A 13,656-nucleotide genomic window follows, 5' to 3' on the forward strand; every position below is an offset into this window, starting at 1 on the left:
ACATCATGTATCTTACTTCATATAATAAAAAATATGGGACAAATGGTGTTATTAGAAAGCTAGAATAGATGGCAAATGAGAATATGGGTTTTAATGAACTCACAGGAAATGGCTAGCGTGGAGTTAAAGATTAAAGAGAGAACAATGAGACAACAACTATTGTGGGCTGCCATTGCCATGAAGAGCAAACATACAGATTGTATTTTGTCATTGTATATAGGTATGTCAGAGATGGGGGCAGCGTTAGACAGAAGAAATTTCTTACTAGACTGTGACCATGAAAACAATTGGCAGATCAGAACTCAGATGTCTTGCTCAGGACATACATTTTCCTGTTTTCCCCATCATTCTCTGAAGTCTTACAAGAATTTGTCCTTGACCAAGAAGACTGCTCATTTTCCAAGTTGCTAATATTTAGATAGCTATGATCCTGAGATGGCCAAGCAAACATTCCAAACCATGCATTTATAATATTTTAATTTTAAATATATCTTAGTCCTTTTTTCTTGGCAAAGGTGTTTGCTAAAATTTTTAATACCAATTAGGAACTGGCAAAAATGGTTCTTGGGGCTTAAAAGGACACAACCATATTTCTCAGTCATCCATTGGAAAGCAGTAGAATCTCCAGGCAACACTCATTTGGCAGAGTCATATATAATATACTATAATCTATGTGCCTAGGGGCCATGGATATCCTTCAGGTTAACCTACCTAACCCACTAAGCTGGGAGGTGTTCAGTAATCCTATAATAGTACCTAAAAGAGAAACAACAGTCCATTGTGGCATGTTAATTTTACTTCCAGAGAAAAAATGTGTTGGATTGTAATAATGAGGACCAGCACAGAACCATGTTACCCAAATTTGCTTGATGGTAAAAAACATTTGGGATTAGGGTCAGCCACCTCATCTTATTTTTTAAAGATATTTCTGGCCATTTTTATTTCTTATTTTAAGTATTTCAGATCCATAGCCATATTTATATTTATTTTTATTATTTTTAAAACAATTTTATTTTATATAATCCCAGTTCCCACTCCCTTCCACTTTCCCTACCCTCTCCCCACCCCACTCCCCCATCCACTCCTCAGGGAGGGTGAGGCCTCCCATGAGGAATCATCATAGTCTGTAACATTATTTGGGGCAAGATCAAGGCCCTTTGCCCTGCATTCAGGATGAGCAATGTATCCTTCCATAGGGAATGGGCTCCAGAAAACCAGTTCATACAGTAGGGATACATACTGGTTCCTCATCTTTTGAACAGTACACTTGTACGTGTTCTATACTGAGAAGGGTCTCACATCAAAGGTTAAGTATTTTGTATTCGTGTTCCATAACTGAAGTCTAATGAGACAATAGAATGCATGTTGAGAACCTGAAACCTTGGATTATTGTAGTCACATCTCTTATCACCTCCCAGTCCCCTACCCATGGTGCCTCATAGAACCTACCTCTCCCCGCACTTGCCCAGTGACCACTGCCATGGTACTCAGGCAAAGTTCCTCTCCTTGCTTCAACCCAAATGCCATTGCTGCACTCCCTTCCTGTCAGGGTTGGCACAGGCAGGACGAAGATTGAGGTCAATTGCACATACTATATGACTTGGGGGTGCATAATCACATAGCATCTCTGGACCCAGAATGTGCTTCTCCCAGCACATTCAGAGAGTGAGTAGGGGCTTCCAGGTCCCACACACATGCTGACATTGAAGTGCATTTACTTGGGAATTACCTCTCTCCTTGATGGCTGTGGCAGTCTATGAAAGGAAGACTGCCTTACCCTCCCATTAGGAATGGTGCAAGGAGTGGGGATCATCTGGAGCTAGCAGACAGAGATGGATGTCAAGACTATGTGTGCTAAACTGCAGACTACAGCTCCTGGGCACCTGTGAAGGCTTGCAGTCAACCAGAAAATAGCCCCATGCCAGAAGGAGTATAATACTAAATACATTTTAGATGATGAGTTATAAAAGCTACCCTAGAAGAAAAAGGGGCACTTTCTATTTCAATATCTTCAACAGCACTTTTACCCTGGCATTAGAACAAGGGAACTCAGATTTCTGTTGCCCATTGACCCTACAAAGTATGTTCCCAGCCTGAGTGAACATTTTAAATCATAAAGATCACTAAGCCATGAGAATCCGAATTCACTAGCTATGTAACACTTCTCAAACGTAATTGTAAGAACTGTAAGAATATTCTAGAGTTCCACTTTCTGCAGCCCTACCCACAAAATATTCTCATTGAGTCTCTATGAGCCCCCAAATCTGTTTTTACAAGAAACATTATTCTACCACATTTGGTCCTCAAACAGCCTCTAAGATTCTGAATGTTCAGGAACATACTTGGAGTGTGTGTGTGTGTGTGTGTGCATGTGCGTGTGCGTGCACGTGCGTGTGTGTGCTACACATATGCCACAGCACACGTGTGGAGGTCAGATGACAACTTGCAGGAATCACCTCTCCTTTCTACCATATGGGTTCCAGGGATTGAACTAAGGTCACTAAGCTTGGTGACACTTTACCTGTGTCACTTCAGTAGCATGAGTGATTACATATCTTTAAACCTCAGTTTGCTCATCGACAATGGATAGAGTAATATTTCATAATGTATTGTGTCTTGAGTTACAAGCATGTATAAGCAATACAATCATTAACCCCAAATAATCAGTCACTCGATAAATGTATAAAATTAGGAAGACTGTTAAATCTGGGTGGTAGATATGCTGGTATTTACTATATCATTGGGTTTTTTTCTGTATTTTTGCAATTTTTCAAAATATAAAACAATAGCTACAAAGAGCCAGAGAGCCTGAACATGGAAAGGAGGTGAGAAGGCTGTAATAACTGGGAGACCCCTCGGGACTTTAGGTACAAAGCTAGTGCTTCTGTGTCCAGGATACAGTAGCCATTCAGTAAGTTAAAATTGAGACCCAGAACAAGTCCTTCCAAAGACCGTCTCTGCAAAAGGACCAACATCCCCCTTTGTTGTGTTTAGGAACAGGTTTAGCTGAAGGGCTACTTCCTACTTAGGCAAAGGGCATCAGTTCACAGAGGCTACGGGGCTCCTGCAGAGTTGACTGAATGCTGAGTGTGCCCTCTAGTGTCCACACATGGGAACTGGAACTAAGTTGATTTAGACATTGATTTGGTAAAACCATTGATGGTCCCCTTTGATTATGATGGGAATATGGACAAGAGAAAACAGATTAGCCTCTTATCTAATAATGTCCATGTTTAACTCAGTGCTCTAGACACTTTTGCCCACATTCTCTAAAGATCAAGTACAGCAAAGCACGTGTTTTTAAAACAAGGACAACCTACATTTCTAGCCAGGGGAAGCTGGCTATGATTAGGAGAGATGGAAGGAATGTGTGATCAGCACATAGGTGACTAATAAACACAGCCCTGGCGGAGTCCTCCGACCACATTTCATAATATTCTAATTTAAAACAACTCCTGAGAGAACTGGTCATTTTTCTCTCTCAAGTGACCTGCAGCAAAGAGATGCCCTCATACAAGGCAAGAGACTCAATAGTAATGATTCAGCCTGGGGAGTTAGTGTTTCCTTCCATACACACTGTATGTCTCTGAAAAGCTTGTGCCAGCAGACTCTAGATAACATGAGAAAAGAAGCTCAACGACACCACGTCACAAAAAGTCACTCCTCAGAGTTGCCTGTCCCTACCACACTCTCTCCTTCTGCATCCACCTCAAGATCACGCAAGCTGTTCGGTTTGTGCTCCAGAAACACTAATTCATCTGCAGAGCTGACACTTTCCAGAAATCCTCCACTTCTGCCAGCACCTAGAAGCCAACATGATCCACTCCTGAAAACAGCATATGTATTCACTTTTCTCTGCATCAAATATTGTGTGCAGTGAGATTCTTAATTTTATCCCCACAGGTCATTTTAAATGGTGAAGTTGAGGCATTCTGTGGAGGTGCCATCATTAATGAAAAATGGGTTGTTACTGCTGCCCACTGTCTTAAACCTGGTGATAAAATTGAGGTTGTTGCAGGTAAGTAAACAAAATAGACAATAATTAGCAACATCAGTGTATGATGGACTACCGTATTGTACAAAGGTCTAATAGGATTGTTACTAAATTGGGCTAATGGTATAGGGGCCATAATTTCAAATTCTAATTTATTTCACCTTCCAATCCCCATAATTCTTTTTTTTGAACCCATAAAATACTCTCAGCATGGCACAATTCTTTATTGAAGCATCAATTTCCCCACCCACTATACTAGATCATTGAGACTTGGTTGCTAGTGTTCAGTGAACCCATGCAGACTGTAGACTCATGGGAAATGTGTTTATGCAAAAAACAAACTACAAGATTTGTTTTCAACAGGTGAATATAATATTGATGAGAAGGAAGACACCGAGCAAAGGCGAAACGTGATTCAAACTATCCCTCATCACCACTACAATGCATCTATTAATAAGTACAGTCATGACATTGCCTTGCTGGAGCTGGATAAACCTTTAATACTAAACAGCTATGTAACACCTATCTGTGTTGCCGATAGGGAGTATACAAACATCTTCCTCAAGTTTGGTTCTGGCTATGTAAGTGGCTGGGGAAAAGTCTACAACAAAGGGAGACAGGCTTCCATTCTTCAGTACCTTAGAGTCCCACTGGTGGACCGAGCCACATGCCTTCGGTCCACAACATTCTCCATCTATAACAACATGTTCTGTGCTGGTTACAGGGAAGGAGGCAAAGATTCTTGTGAAGGAGATAGCGGGGGACCCCACGTTACTGAAGTGGAAGGGACCAATTTCTTAACTGGCATTATTAGCTGGGGTGAAGAGTGTGCAATAAAAGGCAAATATGGAGTATATACCAAGGTTTCCCGGTACGTCAACTGGATTAAGGAAAAAACCAAGCTAACTTAATGAAAAACCTATTTCTGAAGGCAATTCACTGAGACTGAAAATAGACCAAGCCCTTTACTAACTAGCTATTTTGCCAACTGTTGTTAAATCTGAATATGTAAGTTCTATAGACACTGATTTTTCTCTGTGTAAAGGAGGACCCCATCTAGGATCTATATTGTACAAGATTAAGTATGTTAGCAAATGTGATCACTAGAGAACCAGTTTGATAAGAGATTTTACTGTTTCCATGAGTCCAGCCCTTGGACAAATTAGAAAGGGAAATTTTCCATGGTGTTCACCATGGTTCTCAACTGTGATGGCTTACCCAATTATCCCCCCTTAAAAGCAACCCATGTTTCAGATCTTCCTTGCCTCTCTCAAATTTATTGGTTTCCTATCCAGTATCTTTAGCCCATTTAAGGCAAGAAGATGCTAGGTTAAAGCTCATCAAAAGCATTATTTCCTCTCCTGTTTTTCTTCTGAATTCTGTATCTTTTCAAACTTCCAATCCCAAAATCAATGTTTCCCTCCCTCACACTCTCCCTCTCCCTGGCCACTGGAGGAGGAAAAGGGCTGTCTTTTTAAATGTCCTACACACATATACACACCCACCAACCAATATTTGCTTTTAGTTGGGTCTCAAACTTAATTTGAACAACATGGAGATGAGGTACACTACCTATGATCATAAGAGTAACTTTCCCTTGAATGCACCACCCAAGATAGTTCCCTAAGAATGTGTAATCGGTGATCATGGAGGCCGAACTAGGAATGTTTCCAAGAAGGCAAACTCATGTGCCATTACAAGTATAAAAACGACAACATTGGTCAAAATGTTTGCCTCCTGTCTCATAAAAGTCATGCTAATAGAAAGTTAATGATGAGCCAGACAGAGTAATGCATGCCTTAATCCCAGCACACAGGAGGCAGAAGCAGGTGGATCTCTGAGTGTGAGGCCACCCTGGTCTACAAAGTTAGTTCCAGGATAGCCAAGGTTATACTGAGAAACCCTGTCTTGAAGAAAAAGAACAAGAAAGAAAGAGAAACAAGTAAATGATTAATTTAGCCATATAATTACACTATGTGTAGTAGCATATTGGTAAATATCTATTTTTTATTTATTTTTCAGTTTAAATTTAGATTAGAAACAAGGTTGCTTCACAAGTCAGTTCCAGGTCCCTCTCCCTTTCCCTCCCCTCCTCCCGTGCCCTCCCCCCAAACCCCCCATTATCCCCTCATTTCCCCAGGGAGGGTGAGAGTGCATCTCACATTGTTGGATGGGAGTCCAAAGTCCGTGTGTATACTCGGGATGCGTGCTGATCTACTGCCCAAGGCTCAATAGATTACCTAGGTAAATATCTAAGCAAGATGGTCACTTAAAAACACCTCAGAGCCTTATTTAATTACAATTTCTCATTTCTATGGTATAAATACCCTTACCTTGGTAGATTTCAAGCTATTAGTATGAAGTTACTGAACAAAGGAGTTGAGAAAACATATTCAAAGTTGATCTTAAAACAGTGTTTTAGTCCGTTTTTAACCTAGAACCAGTAGAGCTTTCAGGGAATATTTTAGCAGTGAATCTTCAGCTCTCCAGTGCCAATCAATGAGACAACTTGCCTAAATAAGACAACCAACATGAGCGCCATGTCTCCCACAACAGGCTGAAGGATGGGAGTTATTGTAAATGGCCAACTGAATTGCCCTTTCTGGTTTTCAGCTCACCAGTAAGCTTTGTTGTTATAATTTAACTTGTTATGTTGAATTTTCTAGAGGGCTGCTGACAGACCAACAGGTTTTTCATCTGTGACTTAATGAACTTGTATTTTAATTCTTATCTGGATCACTGTATAAACTTGCTTGATACTGAGTACTTAATGATGCATAAATGGGACAAATGACAAAAGCATGATTGAACCCCTTGGCACTGCCACCTGCCCCCACCAAGCCAACGCTCCTTCACTACCGCTGACCTTACTCAATTTCCACTACTTGCTGCCTCTTTTTTGTCTTGCAAAAAGTATCAATAAATGTCTCTCCAAATTTCTCCAAGTGTGTCTTGTTAAATCATTTAGAGGTATATCCCAAAGAACACAATCAGGAAAACCCTGGAAAGAATGTGTCTGACTAAATGTGACACTTACTTTATGTTCCAATGGCCCCCAACTTCATCTGAAGGGAACAATGCCCTGAATCCACTTACAGGTCTAATTAACTGTGCGTATGGCCTTGGATAAGTCACATACCCATTGAGGAATTAGTACCTCCATTTGTATGAGAGAGTTTAAGGAGACGCTGTTCAAAGGCCTTTGAGATGGTAAGAATGTTCATTTCTTCATTCAACAAATATTTGAGTAAAGGTTCCCTGTGTAGCATTACCAATAATGCTGACTAAATATTGAAATAAGCATGTTTGCATTTGAAATTTTAAGTATGTAAATTACCATCAGTGCCTACTACACTAAGACATAGTAGTTGCTCAATAAACATTACTGGAGCTAGAGAGATGGCTCAGTGTTTGAGAGCGTTAGCTGTAGGACTTGCTTCTTGTAAGTGACCCAGGTTCAATGCTCCACATCAAGAGGCTCACAACCATTTGCAACTCCAGCTCCACGAGATTTGATGCTGCCTTCTGGCCACCGTGGGCACTGTTTACATACACTACAGACAAGCAGGCACACACACACATACACATGAATAAAATTAAATATTTTTAATGTTAGGTGAATTGGATTTCATGTTTATTCCAGAATAGCAATTAACGATCCATTGAGCATACTGAAAGGGGACCACACTTAGGTTAGAGAAATCAGTCCCGTTATCTTTAGCTAAAGGAGAAGAGAGATGAAAGTGTCAATTTTACATTTGACGGGAATGCTAGCTCGTGCATGAAGCATGTTACTTCAAATTTGAAGAACTAAGGCTCTATGACCCCAGTGCTCAGTTGGGAAAAGAGAGTCACCGATCATGTTGTTATGGAGACCACATCTTACAAAAGCAGCAATAGTGAGCTAGCCTCACACCTCAAGTCATTAGCCCTCTGTGTGGCACAGGGAGGAGCTTCTGAGCTTCTGAAGCACTGATTCATAATTACCCTTTCTCCCATACGTTCAAAAACAACCGAGCCATCTGCAACATGCTGCCAATACTAAACATGTGGGCCTTCAAGCACACCTATGACCCCGCAGTCTCAGAGCAAGGCCTCAGTGGATTCTGCCTAGGGCACTTGCAGTCAGTATATAAGAGTCATTACTCCATTCCAAATTATTGTAGCTACTTAACCTAAATGGGCTGAAACACGCTGGTATCATATTGGAAGTGACAGATTAAAATGGAACTCTTGCTGAGTGAAGAGAAGTATGTTAATATCGTGCACACATTTTACCTTGGTGTTTAAATCTGATTGCTTTTAGTTCTTTGAAATATTAGTCACTTTATGGTGTCAAGAACCAAATATGGTCTGATTTTCTCTGCCGAGGGAAAAAAGGGCACTCTCCTGAACACAGCCATTTGCAAACTACTTCCTTATAAATTCTACATATTTTCAGCCCAAGGGTATCCAAAATGCAAGGTCCATCAAACACCATCCAATCCACTGCACTTTTCCAGATGAGGATACTAAGGTCAAGAGAAGGCCAGGCCCAGGTAGATCTCCTATCCTGCACTGTGAAGCAGAACGCTTTCAGCTAGCGTACATTCATGTTACTGTCTGTTATTTGTAAGGCAGCCAGGGCTCTTTGTGTTGATGGAAATCTGTTCGGAAAGTCTGGGAGAGAAAGCTGCCTGGCGTTCTTAATAATGACATTCTGAGTGGAAAACAAGTGATAAAATCAAGAACAGCAGGTAGCCTGCAGCTGCCGTCCCCAGCTCAGAACAGGGACTGTCACATGGACATGAACCTTCAATGCTACCATCTGGCTTTTAGCCAACTGTGAGCACTGGCCTTCCAGATGTGCCATTTGACTTGTAGAGTGTGTTGCTCGGCGTCATCCGGCACACAACTCCAGCACAGAGGCACTTTACTCTTTGCGGTCGTGCTGGAAGACATGTGCAGCACTGGAAGGCTGCAGGCTGTGGCAGGAGCTTAGAGGCCTTCGGGGGCCCATGGGAACGGGGAGCCTGCTTAGGCCGCACAGCTATGCAAGCCAAGGAAACGCTACAGCCGCTGACAGGTCTGTCTGGGGAAAGCAATCAGAAATTACAGTGCCTCTTTCAATGTGAGACCATCTAGAAATGTCAGTTATGACCACAAACATCTAGAGTGCTCTGTAACCCGTGGAGGCTGTTGAAGGATTTGTAGCAGAAAAGAAAGAGAAAAAGACTGTGGGAACCCTGGAAACACATTCTTTCCAACCATTCTGCAGCCATAGATCTTTGTCTCCTCCCACACCTTCATCCTGTCCTTGAGAAGTCTTAGCTAATCACAACTTCTAGTAAGGGTAAGGGGTACCAGACGCATTCAACAGCTACTGAAATGGGGTCGGGGCTTTTTCTCCACACCACACACAACATGGCACAGCTCTTTCAGTCTGGCCAGATCATCTCACTGTAGTCCAAGAGTGACCCTTTTAGGTGACAGGTAAGTGGTGACAACAGGGAAATCCCTGATTCCAAAGACTCACATTTAAAAAGCTGCTCAGGGCTGGCAAGATGGCTCAGCGGATAAAGGCAACTGCTGCCCAGCCTGACCACCTTAATTCCATCCCCAGAACCAAGATGGTGGAAGGAGAGAACCAGTCCCCACAATCTGATCTCCACACACTCTATGGCATGAAGACACATATACACAAATAAATGCAATTTTAAAAAATTAAACCTGCTACAGTGCAATGGGAAACTTGAAGTTTCCCACCTATAAAAATCTTACCAGCTTACTATCAATCTTAAACTCTTAGAGTGATTACAGATCTGTACCTATGACATGGTTTATTTACTGGGCTCATTAAGATAAAAAAGACCCACAGTACAAATTTTAATAAACATCACTCGGTATATAAAAAAATTTCTTCTTAAACTCCATTACAAAAATAAGTGTGGATTTTTATGAGGCTTGCTACTAAAATTCCTCACTGGGCAAGAGAGGAAGCAATGCCTACAGCTCCTCCCAAGGTCCTGGCAAAGAGTAAGGTTGGAAACAAAAGTTCACCCAGAGGAAGCAATGAGTTTGTGAGACTGACTTACAGAGCCGGGAGTAGGGGATTATGGGCAGGAGCTTAGGTGATTTTAAGCAGCCACACTGGGAGGTCTGCACCCAGCAGGGATGATGGTTTCCCCAGAGCTGTATAGATAGAGCCCCTCCTCTCATCCTTCTCCATCTATATCCTCTAGCTCCTCCCCCTAAGACCTTGAGTACACTGCAGTTTAGGCAGAATTGCACACAGCTGGCTGGGAGGAATGAGTGGTACCCAGGTAAAGGTCCCACGACCCTCCCCACTCCTTTCTTTTACGGAGGAAGATAAATAGTCAAACGTGCCCAGCTGTGCTGATCATTGGAGGGCAGACCCAACCGAACAAGGCAGGTGCCCATAGGAACTCACAGAGACTGTGACAGCATGCACAGACCTATACAAGCTCAAGGCGCACAAAGTTCAAGCATGGAGAGGGGGAGGAGAGCACGAAGCCCACCCCTAGCTGAGGACCTGTTGGCAACTGATGGCTTCTAGGAGTCAGAAGGTAGGTTTTCTTTAAAGATATGACCATCACATTCCAGGGCAGGCTCAACACCCAACAGCATTTGTGCAGTACACTTGCACTCAATGGGTTCAAGACAAAGGGGAACATGTGAAGCTGTGTGAGTAGAGAGGTCGGCATGGATTTGGGAGGAGTTGGGCAAGGTGGATAAATAGGATCAAAATACATTGTATGAATGGATGGCACTAGAAGAAACCATCCTGAGTTAGGTAACGCAGTCACAAAAAGAGAAACATGGCATGTACTCTCTCATAAATGGATTTTAGACATAGATCTGGGGAGTACAATCCCAAGGCCAGAGAGTCTGGGAAACAGAACCTTCATTCAATGGCTGATGGAAGAAGAGGCAGACTCCCACGGCTAAGCACTGAGCTAAAGTCAAGAAAGCCAGTAACAGAGAAGGAGTTAAGACTGGGCTGGTTTAACCACCAGAAATAGCTGACCTGACAAGGGTTACCTCTTGAATCCCAGACTGATGCCTGGGAATCCAGCATGGGACTGATCAAGACCCCCTGAATGTGGGTGTCAGTGAGGAGGCCTAGGCAATCTATTGGGCCTTGGGTAGTAGATCAGTATTTATCCCTGGCATACACATGGACTTTGGGTGCCCATCCAACAATGAAAGATGCTCTCTTACCCTGAACTCTAGGGGGAGGGTCTAGGCCCTGCCCTGGATGAAATGACAGACTATGGACATCCCCATGGAAGGCCTCACCCTCCCTGGGGAAAGGAGGGGATGTTGGGGGTGTTGGTGGGAGGGCATGGGAGGAGTGGAGGGAAAAGGAGAGGGACCTGGGATGACAGCTTTGTTTCTAATTTAAATTTAAAAATAAAAATTAAAAATATATACTGTATGAAATTCTCAAAGCATGAATAAAAATATTGTTTAAAAATACTTGGGCGTCCGCTAGACTGGGGTTTCTTCCTTAGTGCACTAAAGCCTAGTGTGAACAGGCCAAGGAAACTAGAGGTGGTGCTAATGAGAAACATCTACCACCATTTAGCTCAGGAAGGAGTTCCACTGTGTTCTTTTGCTTCTGGTGTGAAGGCTCACTGCTCACACCACCCCAGAGCTCTCAAATAAACCATGCTGGCTCTGAGCATGACCCCAGTCTGCAGTCGCTGTCTGCTTACATAAATGGTGTTAACTTGATTTTTGTCTAAAGTGTTCCTTTTCTCAATTATTTTGTTTATTTTGTTTTCTGTGTGTGAGTGTTTTGCCTGCACTGTGTTTGCGCGCCTCGTGTATGCCCAGTGTCTGTGGAGGACAGAAGAGGGCATCAGATTCCCCCATACTATAGCATTATCTGTTCATCAGATTTTACGTTTTATAAACCAAGGAAGCTGGAGTTCTAAAGATTTATTGAAGGCTTAACGCCTCGATGACATGACAGATTCTGGAGATCCACCATGGAGATTGGGTGGGAGACTGGGGATAGGGTGGGAGGAGGGGAGGGAGAGGGAGCTGGGATTGACATGTGAAACAAGCTTGTTTCTAACTTAAATTTAAAAATAAATAAATAAATAAATAACAAGTCGGTTATGGTGGCACACACCAGTAGGACTTGCTGAAGGAGGCAGAGGCAGGAGAATCATGAGTTCAAGGCCAGCCTGGGCTAAAGATTTATTTATTTGTATTTTATGTATCTAGGTGCTTTAATTGCATGTGCCATGTACATGCAATGTATGGCAGATTCCTTTGAAGGCCAGAAGGCTCTGGAACTAGAGTTACATATCGCTGTGAGGCAAGGCACCATGAGGTTCTGGGAACTGAACCTGAGTCTTCTAGAAGGACAACTAGTGTTCTTAACCACTGTGCCATCATTTCCAGCCCCAGGGATCCAAGCTTGATCTTTGTGATCTAGGACTGAAAACAGAGCATGCGGGAGAGAGCAAACACATGAAAACACACAGGAAGCCCATTGGCTGAAATGAAAGCCACTGTCCAAGAGCAATGAATGGCCTGCCTGAGATGCTAAGTGTCATGATTAGCTCATTTGGGTACCTATTCTAAGAACAAAGTTGACAAGAAAATTAAGTTCTGAATCCACAAGCATAAGATAAGACTATGAACAGAGATACCTAGTGAAAAGAGGACGCACTGCTGAGAGAGCTCCATGTAGCTTGAAGATCAAGAAAGCAAGACCTGGGAAGAGCCGAGCAAGAGGCGAGCTCTCTAAGGATAAGTGATAACTCCTCAGGTCCTGTAAGAGAGGGATGAAGACGGAAGCAGCTGCTGCATCCGTCTCCCTTTCCATGGCATAGTGGGTTATTTTTAATTTTTTAGATTTATTTTATCTTATGTAGATGCATGCATAGGTGTGTTGTCTTTTTAAAGATTTGCTTATTTTATTTTATGTATGTGTGTTTTGCCTTCATGTATGTGTACACTATGTTTGCCTTGTGCCATGGAGGCAAGAAGTAGACTGATCCCCTATAACTGGGGTAATGCCCCATTGTAAGATGCCATATGGGTACTGGGAACCAAACTCAGGTCCTCTGAAAGAGCAACCGATGTTCGGTTGTTTTTTTAATTGAAAATATTTTCATATTGTATAGTCTGAGCAGGGCTTCCTTTTCCTCATCTCCTCCCAAATCCTCTCCACCCACAAAACACCATATCTTTTTCCCCCTCTCTCTAGAAAACAAACAGGCAAATCAAATCATAAAAACATAACATCAGAAGCCATAATATATAAACAAAATGCCAGTAAGGTTTTTTTAAGCCCTCAAGTAGAAGCAGGCACCCACAGCTAAACACTGAGCCATACTCCTGGAATCCAGTTGTGGAGAGGGAGGAGGGATGAGCAAAGGAGCCAAGACCCTGCTGGAAAAACGGTTGACCTGACTTAGTAAGAGCATGGAGACCCTAATCGTAAAGCTGGGGAACCACCATTGGACCAAACTAAGCACTCTGAATGTGGGTGCCAGCTAGGAGGCCTGGGCAGTCTATGGAACCTCTAACAGTGGAGCCAGTGTTTATCCCTAGGTCACAAATGGACTTTGGGAGCCCATTCCCTATGGAGGGATACTATTGCCACCCAGATACACAAAAGAGGGCCTAGGCCTTCCCCCAGA

The 13,656-nt window shown here is 42.7% G+C and overlaps 1 protein-coding gene across 1 annotated transcript in view; it reads left to right on the forward strand.

The window, feature by feature from the left end:
* F9 (coagulation factor IX) overlaps window positions 1-5,251 on the forward strand; it is a 31,942-nt gene extending 26,691 nt beyond the window's left edge. The window contains exons 7-8 of the mRNA XM_040743912.1: window positions 3,904-4,018; window positions 4,358-5,251. Of these exons, the coding sequence (XP_040599846.1) occupies window positions 3,904-4,018; window positions 4,358-4,905 (663 nt within the window). The 3' untranslated portion in view covers window positions 4,906-5,251. The remainder of the gene's footprint in view (window positions 1-3,903; window positions 4,019-4,357) is intronic.
* Window positions 5,252-13,656: the final 8,405 nt, after the last annotated feature.

Source organism: Mesocricetus auratus, unplaced genomic scaffold, assembly GCF_017639785.1.
Source record: "Mesocricetus auratus isolate SY011 unplaced genomic scaffold, BCM_Maur_2.0 Super-Scaffold_100003, whole genome shotgun sequence".
NCBI lineage: Eukaryota > Metazoa > Chordata > Mammalia > Rodentia > Cricetidae > Mesocricetus > Mesocricetus auratus.